We start from the raw sequence: 26360 nt of genomic DNA, 5'->3' as shown, positions 1-26360 counted from the left end.
CCGCGAACCAATGGGGTTGGGAGAGGGGGTTCGCTTGTGTTAGAAGGGGCCCCGGGATTGTCGCCGCCGCTATCCCGGCGACGGACGTGTAGGGTAGCTCTCGAGTCTTTGGTTGCGGTGTTCGCTGCTGCCATGAGCTATACAGGTGGGTCCGGCAGGGTAGGGGTCGGGCGTCAGGTGGGGAGGGACAGGGACGTGCCAGAGCCGCACTGGGCTCTCCCACGCCTCCCCGGGGTCTAGACGCTGCCCGCTCTGCGGTCACAAAATGGCGCCGCGGGCCCATCGCCTCGGGTTCGCCCCCCTCACGCCTTGGCGTCTCAGTTCTTTGTGCTGGCGCCTTCGCGTCCTGGCTCCCGGCCGGCCGAGGTCTTGGCCTGTGTCGCCGTGTCCGAGGGCCCTGGGCTGGGGGCCCGCGTTCTCCGAGCCCATCACCTCTGCCCTTGGCCCGGTCTCCTCAGACCCAGATTCAGGTCACCCATTTTCAGGTCCCTAGCCATTGAGATCGGTCGGCGAGCTCGGCTGCCGTCGCCATTGCTGCACCCTCCCCCGCGCAGGTTCCCTGCAAAATGCCGCAGCCACCCACCCCTCCCAGCCCCTTTGCGTGCCCCTGGCTAGGAAGACCTCCTGGCCCCAGGCGATCAGTACATTTTTGCCGGGTTTGGGCAGAGCGGGGAGCCTTGGGGCCAAGGAGCTGAGCCCGAGCCTTGCGAGGAATGACCGTTTTTGCGTTAATTCATTCACCATCTGTCAGATTCATCGTGTCAGGTGCTGAACCGGCACCGGAATATTGACAGGAAATCCTCAGGCGGCTTACGGGCAGATCTTAACAGGGAAACAAATGGATAAAGGATGTATTCCCCGGTGGTCAGTACCCCGTGGCGGCTGCTCTATTGCGGGGGGTTGCGGAGGTGGAGGTGGCGGCAGTGGGGGGGCTCTCGGTGAAGAGGTGACATTTGAGCCGAGACCTGAAGGGAGTGAGGGAGTTCAGGACGTCTGGTTGGGGGTGCCCAGGAGCAGAAACTGCCTGGCCTGTTAGACGATCAGCTAGGGAGGCCGGTGGGATTTGAGCAGGGGGTGGGGGTGGGGGGGCGCTGATGAGATCAGAAAGGGGCCCCTGGGACATGCTTGGGCGATTGTAAATTGTCCCTGGAGGGATTTGAAAGGCCGCCTGGGTTTGGCTTGGCAGTAACCGGTGAGGCTTCTCAGCTAGGAGCCACAGACTAGGCCTCCCCATTTGATGGGGTGATTATGCTTGAGAAAGTATGGTTGCCGGGTAACCTCCATTCTGCTTGGAATGTTAAGGACCAACAATGGAGCTGGGCCTCTGGGGCTGCTCTGTAGGCTGCTTTATGTCGCCTTCCCCGAGGAAGTGGTGCCAGGCCTCCCTCTTTCGTCCCCCGGGTCAGGGCCTTGGCGAGAACCCTAGCTTTTCAAGTAACCATTTGCCCAGTGGTTCCCTCAACCAGGGGTGATTCTACCTTTCCCCCCCACCCCCACATTTGGTAGTGTTTAGAGGTGTTACTTGGTTGTCACATCTGGGGTGTTGCTCCCATCTACTAAGCATCCTGTGACGTGCAAGGTGGTCCCCAGCACAGTGGATTCTCTAGCCTGGAGTATCGGTGGTGCCGAGATTGGGCAACCCTGCCCCAGCCTTTCCGTAGCTTTCCTGGTCCAGGAGGAAAGTCAGTAGGGTTGTTGCTGACATCTCAAGAATTGAGAGATGTCACGTCTTCCAAAGAGGTGTAAGACCGTTCTTTGGTTTTTAGGGGCCCGACTGCTGAAGAACCCAAATGGTTGGGTGCACGGAGCATTTATAGTTACGGATAGGGAGACCGAGTTAGAGAGGTCACTGATGATGGCCAGGTCTGAATTTCAACTCCAGATCCAGTGAGGGAGGCAAGCTAATGGGGTAATGATTACCTTTTCCCCTTTATCTTGGTCAACTGAAAACCGCAGCAGCTTTATAATGGGAGTCTTTCCCCTTTAAGAAGCAGACCACTAAAGTCCAAAGGGTTTTAAGTCACATTTCAGACAACTTTTTGTCTTAAGGAGGAGTTCTGGAGGACTTGAAGCAAATGTTACCATTATTACTAAGCACAGAAGATGATTTCAGATAGTTTAGTTTTTTGACACCTTGTCCAGCTTTTGAGTCTAGTCTGTACGTGTACTTGGGAAGGGAGGCCCCATCTGTGGCACTGAGGGGAAGGATGGGAGCCCTAGAAAAATGGGAGAAAAATGTAGAATCAGGCCTTTGGAGAAAGGTCTGAAAGTCTACCAATCCTTTTATAAGAACATTCATCTCACACGGTTTGTTGTTGTTAGGAATGCAGAATGGTTCTGGCCCGGAGAGCGATCTCTCCTGAGGTTACATTTTAGATGTCGGTTGGGACAGGAGTCATCTGAAGGCCTGCCTGGGGTCAGAGGATCCACCTCTAAGATGACTCAGACTCGCACAGCTGGCAGGTTGACGCTCGCTGTTGGTTCCCACCAGGTGGGCCTCTCCACCGGCCTGCCTGCACCTCCTCGCAACATGGTGGCCCGTGGTCCCAGAGTGAACGATCTAAGAGAGCAAGGCAGAAGCCTTGGAAATCATGCTCAGTTATTTCTGCAGCCTCACTCTGCTGGCCACCTCTGTTAGTTTGGGAAGGGACAGCATAACGTCAGGAGGCAAGAATCCATAGAGGCCTTCTTGGAGGCTGGTTACCAACAGATGGGAGAGGCTGGAGGCAACCTAGCTTCATTCCAGTTGAGAGAGGTGAGAGAGAATCCTAGGCAGGCTCTGCACTGTCAGCACAGAGCCTGGAGCGGGTCTTGAACTCACTAACCAGGAGATCATGACCTGAGCTTAACAAATTGAACCACCGAGGCGCCCTGACCTCTAGTTTTTATCACTTTTTATTTCTTCAAAGAATCCCCTTTCAAAAGAAAAAAGAAAAAGAATAAGAAGCGTGGGGAGCCTGGGTGACTCAGTGCAGAACCTGCGTGGGACTCTCTATCCTCCTTTCTCTGCTCTTCCCCCGCTTACATACTCTCTCCCCCTCTCAAAATAAATATAAACTTAAAAGAAAACTTGAGAAGCTTTGTGTATTTTTAGTGAAAAAGATGTCCGTCTGACCAAGAAGGAAGAGTTACGATGCATAATTATAAATCCCTATCTGAGCCTTAGGTTTATAGGGCCAAACGTGTGCTTATTTTATTTTCTGACATCTAGAGCTGATCGGGCTGGTAGACTGAACCAAGAAGAGAAGGTTGGAGCCAGACAAAAATTTATCCATAATTGGAGCTTAATTCGCTAAAGAAGGTCCTGCTCTAGAGACAGTATTGTGGAACAAAACGTTAACACGGGGGCCACCGAACTAGACCAGAGGTGGCCATTGACCTCTGAAGGTTTGGCGGATTGTCTTTCCTTTTTCCCAGGGAAGAACTCGGGTGCCTCTCCTTTGACTCCACATAGATCTTTTGCTCTGCAGCTTTCGTACTGTGTTCCAGTTAGTATTCCTGTCCGGGTGTGGTAGGTTCCAGCTGTAGCTGCAGTGTGTATAAACCGCATTAGCTGAAGTCTGGAGCCAGTTTGATGGCGGCCGTGTTGCTAAATAGACAGGTTTCAGAAAGCCAGTTGAGCAGACAGTGGAGAGGGTAAACGCAGGGTGCTAATGTTTACCCAGCAGGGCTTCCCCACTCGTGGGCCATCCGAAGTGTGCTTTCAGGGTTTCTTGGGACAGTGCTTAGGTTGTCGGTATGTTGGGAAGGACCCTGGAGGGAATCCGTTCTCATGTTCCCTCTTCCATTAGGGAAGGTGAGAAGATTGGGGTGGATACTTTGGACTTCACCTTCCCCGCTGCCCAGTCTCAATTCCCTCCTCTGGGAAGTAAGGCTAAAGTGCCGGTCCACCGATCTTGATTTGAAACCCTTGGAGCTGGGTATATTTTGGAGTTCTGGCTCGAGAAGACATTCCACAACACCCACAGTGGGGTCTGGGGTAGCACCCTGTAACTAAATGCATTCTTTCTATACCAAATTGGGTAAAGAAAAATCGTAATTGTCCTCACAGGTCAGTTTTGCCCCACAATGAATGTTGGCACCACATTTGAGGAGAACACTTGGTTTTCAGACCTTTTTGGACTTGAGAATTGCAGGGTAAGGGATCTTGGCCCTGTCCTCTTTGTTGGCTCTGGTGAGGATGAAATAAAAAGGCTCAGAACGCCCTGGGGGGGAGACACTTGTTCTGTGTTGGTTGCTGTTGGCCGCCATCTTTGTTGCCTTGGTATTAAAAGATGAGCTAGAGAGAGTGTCAACATGTGAACGCCCACCCTGAGGGGAGACATTTGGTGTATGCTTTTGTTGTAAAAAAGCTGTCAAAGTCACTGGCTTTAATTTTTAGGTCAGGAGTTGGCTTCACTGAGAAAAGGCAAATATTGCTTCTTACGGTATCCATCATAGTTTCAGTGGTAAGGGTAAATCACTTAAAAATAATAATAATATATTATTTTTATTATTTTTATTTTTATTATTATTATTATTATTTTTAAACACTTATTTTGAGGCAGAAAGAGGTGAGAGAGAATCCAAGCAGGCTCTGCACTAACAGTGCAGAGCCCAATGCAGGGTTTAAACTCAAACTCTGAGATCATGACCCGAGCCAAAATCAAGAGTTGACACTTAACCAGCTGAGCCACCCAGGCGCCCCTAAAAATAATATTTTTAAATGTAATTTTAGTGATAGTGTCAGGATTCATCGTTTAAGAGCAGTAGTTTCTGGGTAGAGGCTCAAGTTTTCTTTACTTGGTACCAATTCGTTTTAAGCTAAGAAATTGAGAGTTGGGAAAACAGAATAATATGCATATTATGTATAATGTTTACACAATATAAACGTGCTCACCCCAAGTAATTGCATCTAAGAGGTAACGTAACGTACGCATTTTTTATGAAAAAATAAAAAAAAGCATGAAGAAGTTTTGGTTTTGGATTTGGGGGGAGGAGGGGAGGGGTGTAATTTGCTTAATATTGTTCAGAACCAATTCCCATCCTTGTCTGAGTTGGCTCACCTTTCAGTCATTTGATACAAGTATTTTCCTCATTTAACTGAATGATTTGGGTACTCATTTATCAAAACCGAACACTGGTTTACAATGTTTAAACTTTATTTTTTTATCTAGTTCTTCTGGCATAGCAAGTTAAATATAGCCTGTTTTTTCATTGGCTCATGTGTTCTGGAGGTATAATTAAAGTGTTCAGAAGCTAGAATTTTTGGAGGCTTTCCATTGAGGAGAGAAGGCCTGCCAGCCAGTCTACACCGGAGGTTAATCTTAGGTCATCTCCACGTGGCTTGTTTGGGGAAATTAACCACACTGTGCATATATTTAGGCTTTGTCCAGGGATCTGAAACCACTTTGCAGTCGACATACTCAGACACGAGCGCTCAGCCCACCTGTGATTATGGTAAGTGTGGGCCCCTGGGAACCAGAGGGTGAGTGCTCTGGTGCCTTCTCAGTTGCCTTTGACTTGGCTCTGTCTTGCTCTTCCGAATGCAAACTTGTATAACATGGTGTGGTGGGCTGTTGGAATAGCCAGTGCTTCCCGTGGAGGGAATTATGGGAAAGATGTCTGCTACCTGAGCAGCTAGAGTTCTTGGTTCCTTTGACCCTGTAACGTTTTGTTAGAAGCATATATGGTCTATGACAAAAGTCTGGGTTCAGGAAATTCCCTTGAGGGTCTGGGAAGGAGAGTGGCCAATCCAAGTCCAAAGGATGCTCTGAGCTAGAAACCAAGCCATCAGTTTAGCTTCAGCGTAGCGTATGGGACCTCGACACCAGAGAAGCTGCCTGTCCGAATCTAGCATGCTTTTTACAGTCAGACCATCTCAAGCCAGCGGGTTCCTCCCACATGGTTGAGAGAAAATGTTCGGTCGATTTATCAGTTGTGATCCGACACGCTAATTCTTTCATTCAGAAATAGCCATAGATGTTCTCTGGGTATGCCCTGGCAACCCCTAACTGCCAGTCAGACCAGTCTTACGTGTCGGTGACCATTGGTGTCTATGAGGAGGAGCCCTCTTTGGAATCAATAAGGATGACATCTTGTTTGCTGAGATGGGTGATTTATTTTACTACTAGGGTCTGGGGAAAGACCGAGCCTCCACCCTGACTTTATCTCCAGAGTCACGGGGTCAGTGGACATAAGTGAGCTCCCTGAAGTATTAGCAACTAGTCCAGGGGGAGAGGGAGACTTCCAGTGTTTTGAAATCGAGTAAGGCCGTATCAGTATTTCATAAACGAGGAACAACTTGTTTTGTGTGGTTTCTTTATCCTGCCCTGTCTCCCTCACCCCTTTAAATCAAACAACGAGGGGCATCTGGCTGGCTCAGTCGGCTGAGCGTCCGACTTCAGCTCAGGTCATGATCTCACAGTTCGTGGGTTCGAGCCCCACGTCAGGCTCTGTGCTGACAGCTTGGAGCCTGGACCCTGTCTTCGGATTCTGTGTCTCCCTCTCTCTCTCTCTCTGCCCCTCACCTACTCATCCTCTGTTTCTCTCAGTCTCAATAATAAATAAACATTAAAAAAATAATAATAAATAACGGTCCCGGACTGCACATCTTTTTGAATTATTTTTTCCTCTGGCATATAAATTCTGGACACAAGCATTTTAGCAGATGTGCCATTTGCAAATCTTTTCTCCCAGCCTGAGGATCATTTCTTCTCTTGTCAAGTGAATTTCAAAGAACAAAAGTTTTTCATTTTGATGAAGTCCAATTTATCACACATGCACGTTCTCTTTGTCTTTCTCAATATGTAAGTAAACTTCGAAAACAAGAAAAAAGGGGCGCCTGGGTGGCTCAGTCAGTTGAGCATCTGACTCAGTTTCCACTCAGGTTATGATCTCACAGTTCGTGGGTTCGAGCCCCACTCTGCACACGAGTTGGGCTCTGTGCTGACAGTGGGGAGCCTGCTTAGGACCCTCTCTCCCTCTCCCTCTGCCCATCCCCTGCTCTCTCTCAAAAATAAGCAAACATTAAAAATAGAAATTTAAAAAAGATTTTGTTCTTTAAGGACACCCAGCGTGGGACTTGAACTCAGAACCCTGGAATCAAGAGTTGCATGCTCTATTGACTGAGCCAGCCAGGAGTCCTGATTTTTTATTTCTTTCAATAGTGTTTTGTAGTTCTTAAAACACAGATCCTGCACCTACTTTGTTATAGGTACACCTAGTATTTCCTATCGTTAGTGCCAAGGTAAATGTTACTTTTTAAAACTTCAGTTTTCAGTTGGTCGTTGCTAATTTGAAGAAATTGTGTTGATTTTTATATATTGACCTTGTAATGAGCCTTGCAAAGCTTACGTATTTTTATAACTCATATGGATTTTTTTTTGAGGTTTGTTTATGTAGACAGTTGTTTGAAAGAATAAAGACCATTTTATATTTCCTTCTGGCTTAAATTGCAAGAATAGAGCAACTTTGAAATACTATCGAGACTCTCACCACCTTATTTCATTTCAGTATCATTTTTTTTTTTTGGAGGGAGAGAAAGATGGTTGAGGAGGGGCAGAGAGAGAAGGAGACAGAGAATCCCAAAGAGGTTTCCCATAGTCAGCACAAAGCCCGATGCAGAGCTCGAAATCCCAAACCCTGAGATCATGATCTCAGCTGAAACCAAGAGTCAGATGCCTGACTGACGGAGCCACCCAGGCGCCCCCCCATTTTAATACTTTTGTCAGCATTCCTGTTAGATAGTTGCATAATTTATAGGTGTATAGAATTCTCTGTTTTGTTTGCTTACTGTTAGAAGCAGGGGAGGGGCAGAGAGAGAAGGAGACACAGAATCCAAAGCAGGCTTCAGGCTCTGAGTAAGCATTCAGCACAGAGCCCGACGTGGGGCTCGAACCCACGAACCGTGAGATCATGACCTGAGCCAAAGTCAGAGGCTTAACTGACTGAGCCACCCAGGCACCCCATTGTTTATTCATTTTTGAGAGAGAGAGAAAGAGTGAGCCAGAGCGTGAGCGAGGAGGGGCAGAGAGAGAGAGAGGGAGACACAGAATCTGAAACAGGCTCCAGGTTCTGAGCTGTCAGCACAGAGCCTGAGGCAGAGGGTGAACCCATGAGTGGTGAGATCATGACCTGAGCTGAAGTCAGGTGCTTAACCAACTGAGCCACCCAGGTGCCCCTTTATGGATTTTTTTTTTATGCCTATATGAGCTTTGTCACTGAGAAGGTAGGCTGTACTCTGGATAGCTATTTCTTTGAAGTTGAGCATTTACATTGTTTTATATTTTTGTTCTGTAAGTTTTGCTTACGGCGACCCTCTACTTTTCCTTTTATTAAAAAAATTACATCCCTAAAATTCCCTACGTCAGCACTGGTCTCTGGGGGTGGACGGGAGCTCTGATGTTCTTTTGGAAGGGGCCGTTCTTGGGGATTCGACAAGCCTCGTGGTGTAGACAAAGGTTTCCCCTTGAAGGGACCTTAAGGGGAAGCCCTTCAGGGAGTCTGAGTTGCTCCAGGTATAGCAAATAGCACATAGAGAATGTTTGCTGAGTCCTGTCATCAGACCGTCACCTACCTGTCCACCCACCTGTCATTGTGTTCACAAAGTTAGTGCCCATTCCTGCTTCCTTTCCTCGTGCTTCCCTGCTCTGTTCTGGCAGATTTTTTGGCGACTAAAGCTCTGGGGGACCGTATACAGCCCTCACAGGCAGAGCCCCAGGGGGTCTGCCTTTGCTTGCCAGTCCTTTTTCCTTTTAAGTAGCTAGTGTCTTCTGTTCCTGGTGCAAACATCCCCATGACCAGGATCTTGTTAGCTGCTGGGGCTAAGCGTGTATTATTCCTTGTGCGTCTGCCAGCCTCTTCTTGCCTGTCAGAACTCTCCTTTGCCATCATCCCTCATGTGATTTCCTGCTCCCGGCTGTCCCTTGCTGCTTTCCAGTTAGAAGTGTCTCCTTTAACGAGCAGTGCTCTGGGCCTGAGCCGTGCCCGGCACTGCCAGCCTGTGCTTTTGTGTGCTCAGATGGGTAGTTGAAAAAATGATGAATGAGAAGTCTCTGCTTTGGTTTTCTCAACTGAAAGGGGCTTTGCTTTGTGAGCTCTCTAGCACTCGAGGTGCATTAGATGTAACGGTCAGCTAGGGTTCCTTGCTGGTTTCTGACACCTCCTCATTCTGTTGATGCACTGGATTAAGGAGGAGCCGAGTGTAGGATCGTGGGCTGACCCTGTCCATCTTTTCAAGTTAATACACTCTTGCTCTCCTGCGGCTGGACTCTTGCCGTGCATCATGCTGCCATCTCACAGAGCTTTGGTCCCTGCATTGGGATGAGCATGTCTTATCTGTCTGCAGGGTGGAGACGATAGGGAGTAGGAATCAACTCTGGAGTCTGCCGAGAGACACTGGCAAAGTGGTCAGCGGTCCGCCCCTGCGGAGCGGAACCGTGTTTGCTTGACTTGGAATGCCCACTTGGCTTTGCGCTCTGTCAGTTCTCACTGGCTTTGTGTTCCTGAAGGAATGAGTTTTCCTCAGGTGCTGTGATAAGATCCAGAGCATATTTGGTTTGTAATCCAGGTTGTTCTCTCAGTAGTTTTCCCAAGCTGGGAGTTGTGTCTTGTCCTTACCCCTGCTGATGTGTTTTGGCACAGTAAACACCTGCAGTTCAAGGGCATGGTGGCCCTCCCTGTTAAGGCATACGCTTCGGAGAAGGAGGATGGTCAGTTTCTCTGTTCCAGATGGCTTCTTTGGGTGATCTTCAGAGTGGATGTGAGCTCCGTGCTGAGCCACTTGTACAGCATGGTCTGTGAGGCACTAGCATCCAATCTCTTCTTCTTCTGACTGGTGCTTAGCAGGAAGTTGGGGTTAACTAATTCTGGCTCCTTAGCGAGGAATGTAAGAGCCAAATTCCTTAGCCAACAGTGTTGGCAAGGGGAGGCCCCTTAAGAGGTGGTCAGAGCCACAGAAGTTTGGGCACCAGGACAGGGAGTGGCCCGGGTCATTTACGTAGTGCACTTAAGCTCAGGGCTTCCCAGGGGAGGGTCAGGCTTCTGTAACCAGTCACATACTGGGAATCATCGTCTTCGTTTGTGTCTGAAGTAAGCTCTTGTATTGTCATCGATTGTGGGTGTAATTACGCTTTTACTGTTTATAGGATATGGAACTTGGAACTCTGGGACAAACAGAGGCAAGTATTCCCATGATGGCTCTCCTGTCCCTTGGGATTCAACTGGTTGTGTTTCTGCCACTGCCCAGCTTGCCCAAAGTGTATCGGGAGGTGCCTTCGGGGGCCCCGGGTACCCTGGGGCCAGCTGCTCTTTCACAGGAGGTCCTGTGGCTAGGGCCCACCCAGCCTGAGGTGGCTAGGGTCCCCAGTTTGTCTCTGTGACAGACGTCCTGGTCTCTGTGTTTGTCTTGCCGTCCCTGTGTGCATCTCCTCTCCCTATCCCTGCCATCTCTGTCTGTCTCTGTCTTCCTCATTGCAGGCTACGAGAACTATGGTTATGGCTATGGCTATGGCCAGGATAACACCACCAACTATGGGTATGGTATGGCCACTTCAAACTCTTGGGAAATGCCTAGCTCTGACACAAATACAAACCCTAGTGCTGCGGGTAGCGCCAGTGCCGATTCCGTTTTGTCCAGAATTAACCAGCGCTTAGATATGGTGCCACACTTGGAGACAGACATGATACAAGGAGGCATGTACGGCTCAGGTGGAGAAAGGTGAGTGGGTGTCTGCCCAGGGGCTGAGACTCTGCAGGGGCGCCTGCTGCCTACCAGCATCTCCCTCTCTGAACCGCCTCTGTGTCTGCCTCCTTTCTTCTTGCTTTGCAGCTGGGGCTCCCAGCTCGGGGTCCGGTGTGCTTCCCTTCTCTGGCCTGGGCCCCCTTCCTGCTTCTTGGCCATTGCCTGATGGCCAGCCTCTGCCCCAGCTTGTAGGGTGAGGGGCAAGTCCTAACTGGGCTGGTTTCACTATCTGAATGGCTCTTCTCAGGACCAGACTGTTAAGTGTCCCTTCCTGGTGACAGCCATTTGGAGGAGTTCTCCTGAGGCTTTGTACCCTGCTCGCCCTCAGGGCAGGATAGATTGGGCTGAGGGAATGAGTCTTTGGGGACCACAGCGAGCTGGTGGACAGAGACAGAGCAGATGTGGACACTTCCTGGCCACGCTTCTGAGCCTGACACATGTGTGCCTGTTGGACCTCAAAAGCACCTTCGTGAGGCATTGTTATCATCCTCAGGGTCAAAGCACAAGGGGTCACACCCTTGCCTGAAGGCACCCAGGAGCAGGTGGTGGAACTGGGCCTGCCACCTAGACCTGCCTGGCTCCACAGCATCAGGCGGTGGGCGTTGTCACTGTCTAAACTGGTGCTGGCTTAGAAGTCCTTGTGCCCTAGTGAGGTGGGCGTGTGATGGTGTGGGGCAGCCCCGTGGCTCCAGCTGACAGATGGGAAGAGAAGAGAGAGTAAGGAGGGGTCCAGCTGGGCACTGGTGGGTTCAGGTGAGGCCCTGGGGCCACTGAGGAGCAGAGGCTGCCAGAGGGACTTGCATGCACTGGCTCTGTAGCAAGCAAAAAGGGTGCCGGGGGGCGGGGGATCCCAGACATACCCCATGTCCTAGTGCTTGGAAGCCACATGCTCGCAGCTGAGGCTGCTGAAGGCGGGAGGGGCGTGGCTTTTTGCTCAGTGGCCAGGTGGACCCCGTCACCTGGCTGGTGCCCGGCTTCTCTCTGCAGCCTGGGACTGGGAAGCAGGGGAGGGGAGGGAGCAACCCGGTGGTGCTGGCTGCTTCTCCTGCAGCTGCTGCTGCTGCTGCTTGGCTGCCAGCTTTGCATGGAGGTGCCCCTGTGCCTGTGAGGTGTGTGGGGGCAGGGCTTGGGGTATGTGGGCTGCCCTCACCGTTAGAACAGCTTTCTGCCGCGCGCTCTTTCTCCCAGGAGGGAGGTTTGGCCTGCCTCCCCAGTTGCTGTGGAGGGTTCCATCCCACAAGGTTGATGCAATAGAGCTCTTTTTCTAAGCCCTGGGCAAACTCACAGCGTCTTTCCTGGGAAACCTTCTCCACTTTGTCTCCCTTCTCTTTTTGGGTGGTGAGGGCCTTTGGAGTATTGGAAGTTCCCTCGGCCAAGGGAGATGAGACCAGCACAGGGTTTCTCATGGGCCTAATCAGCCCTGTTGGACAAGCATTTGTGTGCTGGACTGCCCACATACCACAGGGTGCTGGGGCGCTTGGCTCTGTACCCCGAGGAACAGGCTTGGGCATTGTGGCTACTACACGTATATGTATATGCTTCATAAGGGTGTCCCTGCCCCTATCCGAGACCTACTCCACCCTGTTGTCCGGTTTCCTTAGGTCCCCAGGCTGGTGCAGGGGCTCCTGAGAGACCTTTTAATGCCATTCCCAAACACTGAGCCTGACAGGGTGGGGTAGGTTAGAGTAGAACTCCCTGTCTCTGGGACTGGGAGCTACTGGGAAAGGCAGGAACAGTAGGCTCCACCCAAGGGTAATGGTACCTGAGGGCCTCCCTGATGCTTTCTACCTGCTTCTGCAGATACGATTCCTATGAGGCCTGTGACTCGAGGGCCATTCTGAGTGAGCGCGACCTATACCGGTCAGGCTACGACTATGGCGAACTTGATCCCGAGATGGAAATGGCCTATGAGGGCCAGTACGATGCCTACCGTGACCAGTTCCGCATGCGCGGCGGCGACACCTTTGGCCCACGGGCTCAGGGCTGGGCCCGGGACTCCAGGAGTGGCCGGCCGATGGCCTCGGGCTATGGGCGCATGTGGGAAGACCCCATGGGGGCCCGGGGCCAGTGCATGCCTGGTGCCTCCCGGCTGCCCTCCCTCTTCTCCCAGAACATCATCCCCGAATACAGCATGTTCCAGGGCATGCGTGGCGGGGGTGCCTTCCCCGGTGGCTCCCGCTTTGGCTTCGGGTTTGGCAATGGCATGAAGCAGATGAGGAGGACCTGGAAGACCTGGACCACAGCCGACTTTCGGGTGAGTGGAGGAAGCTGTCCTTCCGGGCCCCTGACTGGGTGGAGTGAGCGAGGAGCCTAGAGCCACCTGCCCTGACCCGGCTCCCTCTCTTCTGACCCAGACCAAGAAGAAGAAGAGAAAACAGTGCGGCAGTCCTGATGAGCCAGACAGCAAAGCCACCCGGACGGACTGCTCGGATAATAGTGATTCGGATAATGGTGAGCGGAGCTGGGGCGCTGGGCTGCTGCTTGCATCTCCTGCCCCATGGAGTTCCTGGGCTGAGCTGGTGTCATTTACCTTTCAGATGAGGGCACTGAGGGGGAGGCTGCCGAGGGCACTGAAGGCGCGGAGGCTGTGGAGAAGGGCTCCAGAGCAGTAAGTGGCCGGGCCCTGTGTGCTGTCAGCAGGTGGGGCCTGTGAAGAGCGGGCTGGCTGAACCCCTGTGCTGCAGAGCAGGGCCCTCCACAGAGGCCACGGGCATCCTGGCCATGCACGTGTGACCAACACGAGAGAGGTGGAGGTCTTGTAGAGCACGGGCTGCGAGCAGGCCACACAGCCAGAGCCCAGGTTTCTTTAACAGGAATGAGCCCCCTGTGCGAGGGCTCCTGGCCCAGTGCCTGGTACATAGCAGGGCTTTGTCATATAGGGCCTTTACGAACAACTGTACACACTTTAATGTGGGGTTTTTGAAATGGTGTTCTAGGAAGGAGAAGATGAGGAGGGAAAAGAAGAAGGCAAAGAAGAAGGCAAAGAGGATGCAGAAAAGGGTGAGTCTTCTGAGTGGCTTGGGTGCTGGGGTGGCGCTTCCAGGCACTCACAGTTGGAGGGATCCAGCTGAGGGCAGGCTTGTGACGCAAGTGTGGCCAGCTTGGGCCCTCCCTGGTGGGGCTGGCATGCACTGGCAGGGGGCTCCTCTTCCTCTGTTCCCTTCTCACTCTGCCCCCCTCTCCCCTATTCTTCCCAGACAGAGGCCATGGGTGCCAGTGGCCCCTGTCTGCCTAGAGCATTGGCTTTGCCTTACGGTGGGGGCAGCAAGCAAGAGAGTTGGGGGGAACCCCAGGCATACACCCTGCCCTTCAGTAGTGCACAGTTCCGAGTCCTCAGTGGCTGGTGTCTGAGCTGGGACCCTCGGTGGAGTTTTTACGGCTCTGGTTTGCGTGTCCTCTCCCTTAGCGCCTCTCCAGCCCCTGTTGGGAGTCCGTGTCCCCCTACCTGAGTGATGAGCGCCAGCAGGTACCTAACAGTAAATCCAGCCTCAGCCCACTGTTGCCGCGGTGCGCCGTGGGGGGTGGGCGGAGCCCTGTGAGCTTTGGGGTCTTTATCTCTGGGGGCTGCACTTAGGCCTCAGCCATGGCCTCCCTGCATCCCACCACCTGCCCCCTCTGAACTTGCACCAGTGTCCCCACCGAGATGGCTTCTGTTTGCCTTCCAGCCTCCCTGTGGCCCACTCCGTGGAGTGTGGGTGTTCTGGAGAGCGGTGGGGTCGGCCTGTGTCCTCCCCTCTTCAGGACGTAGGCCCAAACGGTTCCCAGCCGAGACCAGGGTGCCTACCCCTGCTCGTGGCTGGAGTCCTTGTTCGGACAGCTGCTTTCAGAATGGACTGTGTGGAGTAGATGGCGGGTGATCCAGCCAGAGGCCCCAGGCCTGCCCTGACCTGGTGGAACCAAGCTAGTGACTGTGCCCTCTGTTTCCACAGGGGCCCTTAGCACCCAGGATGACAGTGGCCAGATCAAGCGCAAATTGCAGGCAGGCAAGAAGAGCCAGGATAAGCAGAAAAAGCGGCAACGAGACCGCATGGTGGAAAGGTAACCAGCTTCCCGCCATTCCTTTGCCTCTGCCTCGCTCTGGGGCTGCCGCCTGAAGAGCAGGGTCGTAGCTCTGCCGCCTCGCCGCCCTCTGGTCTCCCTTGGGAGCTGCCGCCTGCTCGGCCGTGCATGGCCCCTGCTTCCTGCCAGGCCCAGCTCCCAAGGCCTGACTCGACCCCTGCCCCACTGCGGCCGCCTGGCGACCGCTAGCGTCTTTGACCTGAGACCCGAGACTGCTCGGCACCGTTGCCCAGAAGCTCCAGCGCTAGGTCACTCGGCGCACGAGCCCCGAGGTGCACTGGGGGCCCGATGCCCCTGCGGGAGGGGGCCAGCTCATCAGAGACTCAAGGTCCAAGGCGCCTGTGCCACCCCAGCTAGCTGCCAAGAGGCCGCCGCCGCGCCCAGGAGAGATGGCAGCACCTGTGGGCTGTGGCAGCCTTGGGCCTGCCCTCTGCCCTGCCCGCCGGCCCTGTCAGGCCGGGCCTGTCTGCGGCTGAGCCCTTCACGCCCCTTGGTCGGGTCTGTCTGCCCTCAGGGCTCCCGCACTGGCGCTTGCCTCCTCCTCCTCCGCCTCAGACTCTTGCTCTTGCTGGACCTTCCTCAGCCTCGCCGGCGCCCGGCCCCTGGGCTCTCCAGACAAAGCTGACCCCGTGGCCCAGATAAGGACGTCCGGCAGAGGTAGGGACCCGCCCCGAGGCCTCGGTGGCGGCTGGCCTCCTCCGCCCCTTGCCACGGCGGCCTGCTCCAGCTCAGGCCCCAGACCCCGGGCTTCTGCTGTGGACACCAGGCCCAGACAGAGCACCTCGCTCAGGTGACTCCAGGCTGCCCTCTGGCAGGCCAGGCGGGCGCCCTCCTTCCAGCTCAGACTGGTCTCTTCTTGGAAGAGGAAGATGAGGCAGCAGGAGCCCAGGCCTGCTTGCCTCCCATCCCTCCCGACACCACCCCCAAGCATTCTGAGCAGAGGATGGGCTGGGCCTTTCAGTCCCCCAGACCCAGAAGGAAGATGCAGCACCTTTTCGGGCCCTGCCTCGGGACTGCGTACTCCACTCTGCGCCTCAGGGCCACCTGGCTCACGCCAGGGCATCCTCCTTCCGGTCCCCAGCTGGGCCAAGTGCACAAGCTCCTGCCCAGCCTTGGTAGAGAGGCCCACCGGCAACCTTCCAGCGACTCCTTGCCTGTTGCAGCAGCTGCTGCCTCAGGGTCCAGCCTCCTGTTGGGGAAGGAAGAGCTCCTCCCCTGTCCCCCACGTTGCAGTAACTGCAGCCTGCAGACTTTCTGTCCCTTTCTACTCCCCACCCCACTGGTCCCAGGCTGTCCCCCTGCTGGGACCGCACGACAGAGGCCCGTGAGCAAGGCCTGTTTCAGGGCTCGCAGCTGGGTTGGGTGAGGCAGCAGCGCTGTACCATGCGACCCTCGAGGCCTCAGCGCTTCGATTTCTTTCCTGTGGCAGGATCCAATTTGTGTGTTCTCTCTGCAAATACCGGACCTTCTACGAGGAGGAGATGGCCAGCCATCTCGATAGCAAGTTCCACAAGGAGCACTTTAAATACGTAGGCACCAAGCTCCCCAAGCAGACGGCCGATTTTCTGCAGGTGAGCCTTAGAGCGGCATGGCTGCTCTTAGCTTCTCGGACTCCTTGGAACTTAGAGCAGCCGCACAATCCTCGGAATATCCTTGGTGTCTTTGGCAGGAGTATGTCACCAACAAGACCAAGAAGACAGAGGAACTGCGGAAAACTGTGGAGGATCTTGATGGTCTGATTCAGCAAATCTACAGAGACCAAGATCTTACCCAAGGTGAGGAGGGGCCATCCCACTCCAACCAGGCAGGGACTCAGCCTACCCTCCTCTGGTTCTCAGAGTGGGGCCATGACACCCCTCTGTGCCCCTGGGGAGAGTCAGTGAGAATAGCCTCAGGCCCACGTGGAAGTGGCAGGGCAAGGTGAGGAGCTGGTCTGGTGTTTTCCCCAAACTGCTGTGTCTGCCTTAGGCACCTGGATCCGGTGGTGACTCTCCTTCTCCCCACTACAGAAATCGCCATGGAGCATTTTGTGAAGAAGGTGGAGGCAGCCCACTGCGCAGCCTGTGATCTCTTCATTCCCATGCAGTTTGGGATAATCCAGAAGCACCTCAAGACCATGGATCACAACCGGAACCGCAGGGTGAGTGGCCACCAGTGCCCTCCTGCCATCCTGTGGGTTGACGTGGTGAGGCCTCTGGGAAGGTTATAACCTCCGCCTACCTGTGAGGAACTGCAGGAGGTGGGGCAGGGCAGGCAAATAGAGACATCTCTGGTCCAGTGCAGTCAGCACAGCTACAGGGAGAGGGGAGGGAAACGGACACCCTGCCTGGCAGAAGGTGGCCCTCGAGCTGGACCGGAATGCTGTGGGATATGGGTACTTCCATGTGCATAGGAGCCACCAGCCAGAGTAGGTTCAGAAACCAAACAAGAAGTGTGCAGTGCAGGTGCTGCTTAGGGTAGGGGTTGGGGCTTCAGAGTTCATGAGGGCTGGGGGCTGGGATAAGGGCTCAGTCCTACAAGTAGCAGAGTTTTTAGGTCGGGCATCATGACAGTATTAGAGTTGCGGTTGCCCCTAGTGTGGAGGGAGACGGTGCAGAGCCGGGCGTTGGGGATAGTTGTGCGGGGCTGCTGTAGTACCAAGATAGAGGAGGGCCGCCACTTTGTGCGTAAGGAGAAAGGAGATGACTGGGAGTCTGGCTTGGGTGGACAGAGCTCCTGCTAAGGTGGGGGATAAGGTAGGGTGGGTATATGATACAAGGAAAGGAGCGAGTCGGGCAAGAAGGTGAACAAATTCAGTCTCAATTTCCAGCGTATCCCCAGTGCCTGACAGAGGCCAGGGTAGGTGTTTTTTCATTGAGGTGGTGACATGCAGCCCTGCATGTCGGGTGGAGGAGCTGTGAATGCAGTAGGGAGACAGCTGAGAGGTTTAGAACCAGCTCTGGGCCGGAGTGGAGTGAGGCTTGGCTGCCATCACCCTGGAGGAGGTGGAGGGAATTCATGAGCAGATGATGCCAACCAGGAGAAGTGTAGGAAATAGCATTTCTCAGCTTTTCTCCACGGCTGCCAGATTCACCTCTGGTGTTTCTTGGCGCACTGATTGTCAACAGTGGGATGGGGTTAGGTGGTTGAGGAGGGCTTGTAGGGATCTTGCCATGACCAGGTTTTTGAACTGGGAGCTGATAAGGGGGTAGAAAGAGAGCAGATTGCAGAGGATGGATGGTGCATGATACTAAAATTGTGGAAAATCTAGGTGAAATGAGTGATAGCTAGGAAAACATAACTCAAAATCGATCCTAAAAGAAGTTTAAAAAAGAAAAGAGGGGCATCTGGGTGGCTCAGTTGGTTAGGCACTCTGGATTTCTTTTTTTTTTTTTTCTTTGTTTTTGAGAGACCGAGAGAGACAGTGCCAGCAGGGGAGGGTCAGCAAGAGAGGGAGACACAGAATCCGAAGCAGGCTCCAGGCTCTGAGCTGTCAGCACAGAGCCTGATGCGGGGCTCAAGCCCACAAACCGTGAGATCATGACCTGAGCCGAAGTCAGATGCTTAACCGACTGAGCCACCCAGGCCCCCCTCCACTCTGGATTTCAACTCAGGTCATGATCTTGTGGCTTGTGAGATTGAGCCCCATGTCAGGCTCTGTGCTAACAGCACGGAGCCTGCTGGGGATTCTCTCTCCCCCTCTCTCTGTCCTTCTTCCCTTCTCTCTCTCTCAAAATAAATAAATTCATAAAAAGGAAAAACCAGAACTACTAATAGAGGGATTTGGAAGGGTGGGGAAAGACAGAAGATACTTAGCACCAGAAGTCATTGATTTGTAGAGATTTAAGTACAATTTCAATATCGTATTTTTAGAGATTCTAAGCTATGGAAATGAATGGAAACCTTCTAATTATTATTAATTTTGGTAACAGCTTTATTGAGATATAATTCACATACCATACAATTTACCCACGTAAGCTGTACAGTGCAGTAGTTTTTAGTATATTACACTTCTGCAGCCATCAGTGAGAAACCCATACCCTCCAGCTGTCACCCCTCTGCCCCCGGCCCCGACCATGCTTCATGCTTCCCAGTCTTCGACTAATGTATTCTTTGTCTCTGTATATTTGGGCAATGTCTCTGGGCATTTCATGTAAATGGAATCACATACATGATCTTCTGTGATCAGCTTCTTCTACTTAGCATAATGTTTTCAGGATTCATCCAGGTAGCGTGTGTCAGAACTTCATTCCTCTGTATGGCCGCCTAATCCTCTCTTGCATGGATAGACTAAATTTGGTCTATCCATTCATTAATTTGGGCATTTGGATTGTTTTCACTTTTTGGCCATTATGAATTATGCTGTTACAAACATTTGAGCATTTGTGTACAAGCTTTTGCATAAGCATGTTTTTATTTCTCGAGTATGTATCTAGGGGTGGAATGTCTGGGTCTTTGACTTCTTGAGGAACAGCCCGATGTTTTCCAAAGTGGCTGCACCATATATATTCCCCATCAGCAACGTGTGAGGGTTCCGATTTTTCCATACTCCTCAGCACTGGTTATTATCTTTCTGACTCTAGGCATCTTAGTGGGTTTGAAATGGTATCCACTCTTTAGTTTTTACTTGGATTTCTCTAATGACAATGATGTTGAGCATTTTTCCCCCTTAAGTTATTTATTTATTTTGGAAGAGAGAGCACTCACATGCGTGTGCAGAAAGAGAGGGAGCAAGAGAATTCCAAGCAGGCTCCGTGCTGTCAGCGCAGAGCCCGATGTGGGGTTTGATCTCACAAATCTCGAGATCATGCAAAATCCAGAGTTGGATGCTTAACCAACTGAGCCACCCTGGCACCGGCCGCCTCCAGTTTGACAGTCTTTTGAATGGATTGCTTTAATCCATTCACATTTGATGTTGAGAATATCAGATTTACATTTCTCGTTCTGTTCCCCTTTTAAACTATCTTTCTTTCTCTTTCTTTGTTTCGTTTTAATTTAATTTTTAATTTCGTTAATGATATTTTTTGTGCCACATTTTTGGGCATTATTTTCTGAGAGGTTTCTCTAGGCCTTATCTTACACATACAACTCAAAATCTCTGTCAGATACAATAACCTAATTTCAATGGGATTGAGTTACTCCTGTGTAGCTCTCTCTACATGGGAGGTGTTTGTGTTATTACTGGTAAACATAGTATTTTATTTAAATGTGTTGTAGTTCCAATAACACAAAACCAATGATATAATACAGTGTAATTACTACTTTACATAATTTTATGTCTTTTAAAAAAGAAGCTGACAGGAAGAGGGGCACCTGGGGGGCTCAGTTGGGTAAGCATCCAGTTCTTGATCTCAGCTCATCAGGTCTTGATCTCAAGGTCATGTGTCCAAGCCCTGCATTGGGCTCCGTGCTGGGTGGGAAGCTGACTTTATTTTATTTATTTATATAAAATGTTTACTTATTTTTGAGGGAGAAAGATAGAGTGAATGCATGAGTCGGGGAGGAGCACAGAGGATCCCAAGCAGGCTCTGTGGTGACAGCAGAAAGCCTGATACACAGCTCAAGCTCACAAACCTTGAGATCATAACCTGAGCTTAAGTTGACGCTCAACTGACTGAGCCCAAGCCTATTAAAAATAAATAAATAAATAAATGAGGAAGTTGACAGAGAGGGACAGCACTTCTATATTTCTAGGTTTTGTTATAGTAGCCTTCTTATTTCTCATTTTTGGTTCTCTTCATTTGTGTTTTTCTGTGGATTCAAGTTACCACTTCCTTGAATACAACTTTAGTTCAATACGTTAGTCCCCCCACCTTCTTCGCACTGTCATTGACAAACATGTTACAGACCAAACAGTACAGGGGTGTGTGTGTGTGTGTGTTGTACAACTTCTTTTCAGTCACTTGAGAAGACAGGCAAAGAATTACACGTTTATAGTGTCTTTTATAATTACCAATATTGTTCTTTCACATGGATCTGCATAACTGTCTGGGGCCGTCTGCTTTCAGCCTGCAGAACTTTGGTACTTCTTATAAGGTCTGCTGGCAGCGGACTCTCGGGTGTTTGTTTTAGGGAATGCCTCTGATTCCCCTTGATCTCTGGAAGATAGCTCTGCTGGGCGCTGGAATCTTGGTTGACACGTGGTTTTTTTCTTTGAGCGTTTGCAGTGTTATTTCACTGCCTCCTGGCCTTGTTTCTCGTGAGAAGCCAACTTTTAACCTTATTGAGGTTCCCTTTTAAGTGATGATTCATTTTTCTTTTCCTGCTTTTCAAGCATTTTCCTTTGTCTTTGGCTGTCAGCATTTTTATGATGAGTCTTTTGTGGATCTTTGTATTTATTCTACTTGCAGTTTGTTGAATCTCTAAAGGTTTTCATCAGATTTGGCAAGTCTGTATGCATTTTTTTCTTCATGTATTTTTTTCTGCTGCTTTCTCCTCTTCTTTAAGTCTCTTTGATCCCCACAATGTGAAACCTTTGCTAGCGTGCCTTGAAGGAGGAAGCTATGGGCAAGGGCACAGCCTCCCTGAGAGAACAGTCCTTGGGACCAGGGTTCTTTTTTTCTTGCCTCCACTACACTTAGCTGTTACAAACTACACAAATTGTTGGCCGATTGCTGTGTTGTTTTCAGCAATGCCTTGAGGCATTAAATTGCTCTCCAATCTGTCCAATTAAATAAATCCACACTCTTCTATAGGAGTCATCTTTGAGGTCATAGTTTGAGAGTTCTGAGCCCTGGAGGCTCTTCTTAACTGTTCCATGGTTCTGGTAACGGGGCTTTAATTTATATTGTTAGCAAATTTACTAGTCTCCTTTTAATTGTTTTTCTGTGTGCTCTCCTGTCTTGAACTTCCTCACAGTTTTAGGAATAAAGCAAGTTCCTTTGGGAAGAGATTTGGGGAGCTCATTGTTTTGAGGCCTACCTGAGGGTAAAACCTGAGCCTAGGCTCTGGAGATGGTGCAGTGCTGCTTTCCCAGTGCCTGCTGCTTTAGGAGAGCCCGGGAGAGAAGGTGACAGCTGTAGCCTCCGGTCTTGGTTTGGTTTGCCACTCCAAGGCACAGGACCTCGGCTTTATGACCAAGCCAGAGCTAGGACCGTGGGAACCTAGGATTCTTGGTATACTGTGCCGCATTCCATGAATGGGGGCTGGAGAAAAGAAGGGTGCCACGGCGTCTCTGATGAACTTGCCCACAACTTAGCTGCCGCAGGAGGTAGCTCGAAAAGAGAATTGCTGACCTTCCATCCCTCCTGGGAAGATGCAGCCTTCCCGCTGTGATGAGCTGGGCAGAGTCCGAGGCCTGTGTTCTTGGGCCGCAGCATCTGGAACCGGTTTTCCCACCACTCAGCTGGGGAAGGCGGGGAAGGAGCAGGTCATGTGTAAACCACCACGACTCACAAGCTTTACTGAGTTTTAGCTTTTCCTTAGTGTTTCTTCATTAGCTGTATATGCTTAGGACCATTTCCCTTGACTTGAAAGGGTTGTGCTTTTTCAGAGTCTTGATCAGTTTCACCAGGGAGCAGGTCCCCATAGCTTGTCAGGTTGCCATGCTGAAAGTTCATCCTCTCGTGCATTTTTAGGAAGATTTTTTTAACCTTAATTCCAAAACTCTGCTAAAGATAATGTCATAATGAAACTGTAGGTCAGTTTATCATTAAATAGGGGCACCTGAGTGGCTCAGTCGGTTAAGCAACCGCCTTCGGCTCTGGTCATGATCTCATGGTTTGTGGGTTTGAGCCCTGCATCTGGTTCTGTGCGGACAATTCAGAGTCTGGAGCCTGTTTCAGATTCTGTGTCTCCCCCTCTCTCTGCCCCTTGTTCGCACTGTCTCTCTCTGTCTCAAAAATAAATAAACATTAAAAAAAATAAAATAAAAGTGCTAAGTAGGGTGCCTGGCTGGCTTGGTCAGGAGAGCATGTGACTCTTGATCTTGGGGTTGTGAGTTCAAGCCCCACATTGGGTGCAGAGATTACTTAAAATCTTAAAAAATAAATAAGAAAGAATAAAAGTTCTAAGTATAAATTGTTAATTACCAATCTAGTGTATTCCATTCAGTTCAAGCATGTAATACACTGTAAGTATAATTCGTTTCTGGAATACACGGATGATTCGATAAGAAATTAGCAACTATTGGGGTGCCTGGGTGGCTCAGTCAGTTGAGTGTCTGGCTTCAGCCCACGTTGTGATCTCACACTTCACAGGTTCGAGCTCCGCATTGGGCTCTGTGCTGAGAGCTCAGAGCCTGGAGCCTGCTTTGGATTCTGTGTCTCCCTCTCCTTCTGCACCTCTCCTGCTCGTGCTCTGTGTCTCTGTCTCCCAAAAATAAATAAGACATTTAAAAAATTAAAATTAGCAACTATCAGTGTGAAATACTGGAAATGAAAACTTTTATGCAAATAATCTGACAAAATTTTTAGAAAAGCTGAATGATTACAGCAAAATGGCCTTAGAATTAATAGAATTTGACAAAGAGGTAGAATTCAAAATAACATACAGAAAGTAATAGCTTTTCTCCATTCTAGTAATACCCAGTTAAAAATGTAAATGGGGAAAAATCTACTCACGGCAACCACAAGATGCATAAAATAACTAGGAATGTAGGTTTAAGAAGAAAGGTATGTGATCTTAAACTCCAAGGATATGAAATAAGGCTTTAGTGAATAGAGGAATATACAGTGTTCTTCATAGGAGACTTAATAGCAGAACAAAACAAAAACTATATCTCCCCACCTATTAATGTGGACAGTTAATGGGATTCCATTCATACTCAGGGGAGGAGGACAGAATGAAATTGTAAAGTTTATGTTGTAGAATTGTCTAATAGTCAAAAAATTATAAAAAGGGCGGTAGCTGAGTTCAGGGACTTGGTTTAGCAGGTAATAAGTTTTTACAAAACCACTGCAATTAAAAATGAAAAGTGATGTTGGCATAGTAATAAAATGGTGGAACCAGATGAGAGAGTCTAATGAAAGATCCCAATATGTTTTGGAGCTTAGTAACTATTAAAGTTGGTACAGGTTTCCTCATCCGAAATCCTAGAGCCAGATGTTTCCAAATCAGTTTTTTGGTAATGACCGCTAAGATCTCTAGCGGGATCTGGGAAAGTGACTTGTAGTTGAACCATAGGTAATTCTTGGGGTTGTGAGTTATATAAGTCACTTATATAAGTGGGATAAATAAAGACCGTATAAAAACATAATGGAGTCGTAGGGGAAAACTCTTCGTTCTGGGTTTCAGATTTGTGGAGAAGCGATTACACACCCATATGTCAATTCAACAGCGAAACAGTGGTTTATCTCACAAATTTCTGCAAAAGAAAGTTGGACCCCTAACCTCATACCATTTATTCAATTCCAGAAATCATACACTTGAAAAATAAAAGATAAGAGCAAGATTTAGAAGATCGTTTGTTTACCTTGAGGTTACAGAAAGCCTTCCTGAGAGCAAGCCAGGAAACCCAGAGGTTGTGGAGAAGATGACCTCATAGAAACGCTGGGCAAGTGGCCCAGCGCGCGTACCAGATCACTCAGATTTTGCTGTTGAGCAGGGAAATGCCATGAGAGGCAGCACACATTCTTTTCTCTTTCATTGGACCACAAAAGTATCCAGCAGTGATAACATCTGATGCCTCTGAGGAGGCAGAAGGATAAGTACATTGTTTTAATGCAGGTGGAGGAAGCACGACCTACAGCTTACTACAACTTGTGCAGAGTACTGGGGCACTGTCACTTTGGGGAACCTGTTTGGTAGAATTAAAAGCACCAACATGGAAGTATTTAAGGTTATTTGGGCGGTGTTCGGTTATTGTAGCAAAAATCTGGGACCTGTAAATGGGCTTCAGCTGGGAATTGGGTGTACCTCTCTGCCTACAGGGAGGAGGATAGTGTGCTGGCAAGTGAGGAATTGCAGAGGAAGTAGGCTGACCTAGTATCCTAATTGTGCATCTTTGTTTCATTTTGAGCGTGCTTGAGTTCTGTCGTATTTTCCCCCAAGTAGTAACGAGTAAAGTGAAGGTCAGGATGGAATTAGAAACAGCAAGGGAGATGATGATGTATGGAGTTAGCTGAGCGGCGGCAGTAGGGTTTTGGAGGTGGGCGCCTCCTCCCCATGGCAACGAAAATAGCTTCGAGCCTCTTCTTTCGGCTTACAGCTTCATGCATTATCTTTATGATGACGAAAGGGAGAGTTGCCTGTCCTCGGGTCAGGGCACTGAGGGAACCACTTCCATTTCCCGGGACAGAAAGGCTCTGGCACGCTCCAGGCACACTGGCCCATCACACGCCTTATCACGGGGAGAGATGGATCCTATTTATGGATTGCATGGTGATGGGTTTATTTAACAGAATAACATTTAGGTGCTTTCCAGTTTTTCACCACTGCAACCATGTGTATGAATGTTTCCAAGTCTTAAACTTAGGATAGATTCCTGTAAAGAATTAGAGACAGATTTTTACTTTTGATATTTTATTTAAACTGCTTTCCAGAAAGTAAGTATAACAGTTGGCCCTCTCACCATCAAGGGTAGAACTGTCTCTCTTCACCCTTGACATTTGGGGTATAATTCTTTATTTTGGGAATTCTGTGAGTTAAAAGGAGGCATATCCCTTAAATGTGCTGTTTGACATTTGTATTCCTACCTTTATATTCTCCCTCTTGATCCTAACGAGTTCCTTGCATATGGGCAGTTGGCTTGTTATGGGTGCACCTTTGGCATTTAGTAGGTTTCTTAATTTGTTCACTGTAGTTTTTATGTAAGCACATCAGATTTCTGCTGTACAACTGTAAAGACTTGTCCTTAATCAATAGTTAGGTATGGTGTAGAAGAATGGAGCATTTGAGCAAAGATCAGGTCTAGGGTCCGTGCTTGTACCCAAGGTACACTCGTCCACCTGTGCCATGAGGTTACTTAGAGCGCTTGGCTGTGCTAAGCTCATGGCGGGGAGAGGGGGCTTTCTGGCACCGGGAGCGGCCTCTCCAGCCCTGCCTGCCCTGCTTGCAGCTCATGATGGAGCAGTCCAAGAAGTCCTCGCTCATGGTGGCCCGCAGCATCCTCAACAACAAAATCATTAGCAAGAAGCTGGAGCGCTACCTGAAGGTGAGGCGCGCCGCCTCGGTCCCACCCTTCACCGGCCCCGCGGGTCCTCCCTCCCTTCACTCTCCGCGTCCCTCCCCCCCACAGGGTGAGAACCCGTTCACGGATAGCCCCGAAGAGGAGAAGGAACAGGAGGAGGCCGAGGGCGGCGCCCTGGACGAGGGGTCGCTGGTAGAAGCGGCAGGGGGTGCGGAGGGTGCTGAGGGCGCGCCAGAGCAGCCCCCGGTGCCCCCAGAGCCGGCCCCCGGGGCCACGTCCCCACCACCGCCACCGCCCCCCGAGGAGGAGGAGGAGGAGGCCTTGCCCCTGCTGGGCGGGGCGCTTCAGCGCCAGATCCGCGGTATCCCGGGTCTCGATGTGGAGGCCGACGACGACGACGAGGAGGGTGGTGGAGGCGCACCGTGACCTGGGCCGGGGGCGGGCGGGACCCGCGTGGTGAAGGCTGGAAGCCGGGCCTAATAAAGCTCTTTCCATCCCACTTTCTGGTTCGTTTGTTGGTGTGCGGCACGG

General features: G+C 50.6%; 1 protein-coding gene and 1 long non-coding RNA gene across 3 annotated transcripts; both read left to right on the top strand.

The window, feature by feature from the left end:
- Positions 1-28: 28 nt before the first annotated feature.
- AKAP8L (A-kinase anchoring protein 8 like) lies at positions 29-26328 on the top strand. 2 transcript variants are annotated; one of them, XM_029915942.1, is made up of 15 exons: positions 29-145; positions 5365-5439; positions 10128-10160; positions 10459-10516; positions 10619-10699; positions 12524-12977; positions 13078-13174; positions 13261-13331; positions 13660-13723; positions 14653-14761; positions 16212-16353; positions 16452-16557; positions 16792-16922; positions 25758-25853; positions 25938-26328. In XM_029915942.1, exons 1-15 carry the CDS (start codon positions 133-135, stop codon positions 26253-26255), a joined length of 1848 nt encoding a protein of 615 aa, XP_029771802.1. In that variant the 5' UTR covers positions 29-132; the 3' UTR covers positions 26256-26328. The 2 variants fall into 2 exon arrangements, with proteins under 2 accessions (XP_029771802.1, XP_029771801.1); XM_029915941.1 differs by having other exon boundaries at positions 10459-10699.
- On the top strand, positions 1209-2949 carry LOC115273057. The gene is made up of 3 exons (XR_003900639.1): positions 1209-1434; positions 2323-2755; positions 2910-2949. It is a non-coding gene; the product is annotated as an uncharacterized LOC115273057 (long non-coding RNA).
- Positions 26329-26360: the final 32 nt, after the last annotated feature.

The sequence above is a fragment of the Suricata suricatta genome, chromosome 12, assembly GCF_006229205.1.
Source record: "Suricata suricatta isolate VVHF042 chromosome 12, meerkat_22Aug2017_6uvM2_HiC, whole genome shotgun sequence".
NCBI lineage: Eukaryota > Metazoa > Chordata > Mammalia > Carnivora > Herpestidae > Suricata > Suricata suricatta.
Note: the sequence above shows the minus strand (reverse complement) of the source record. Positions and strands in the feature narration are given on the sequence as shown.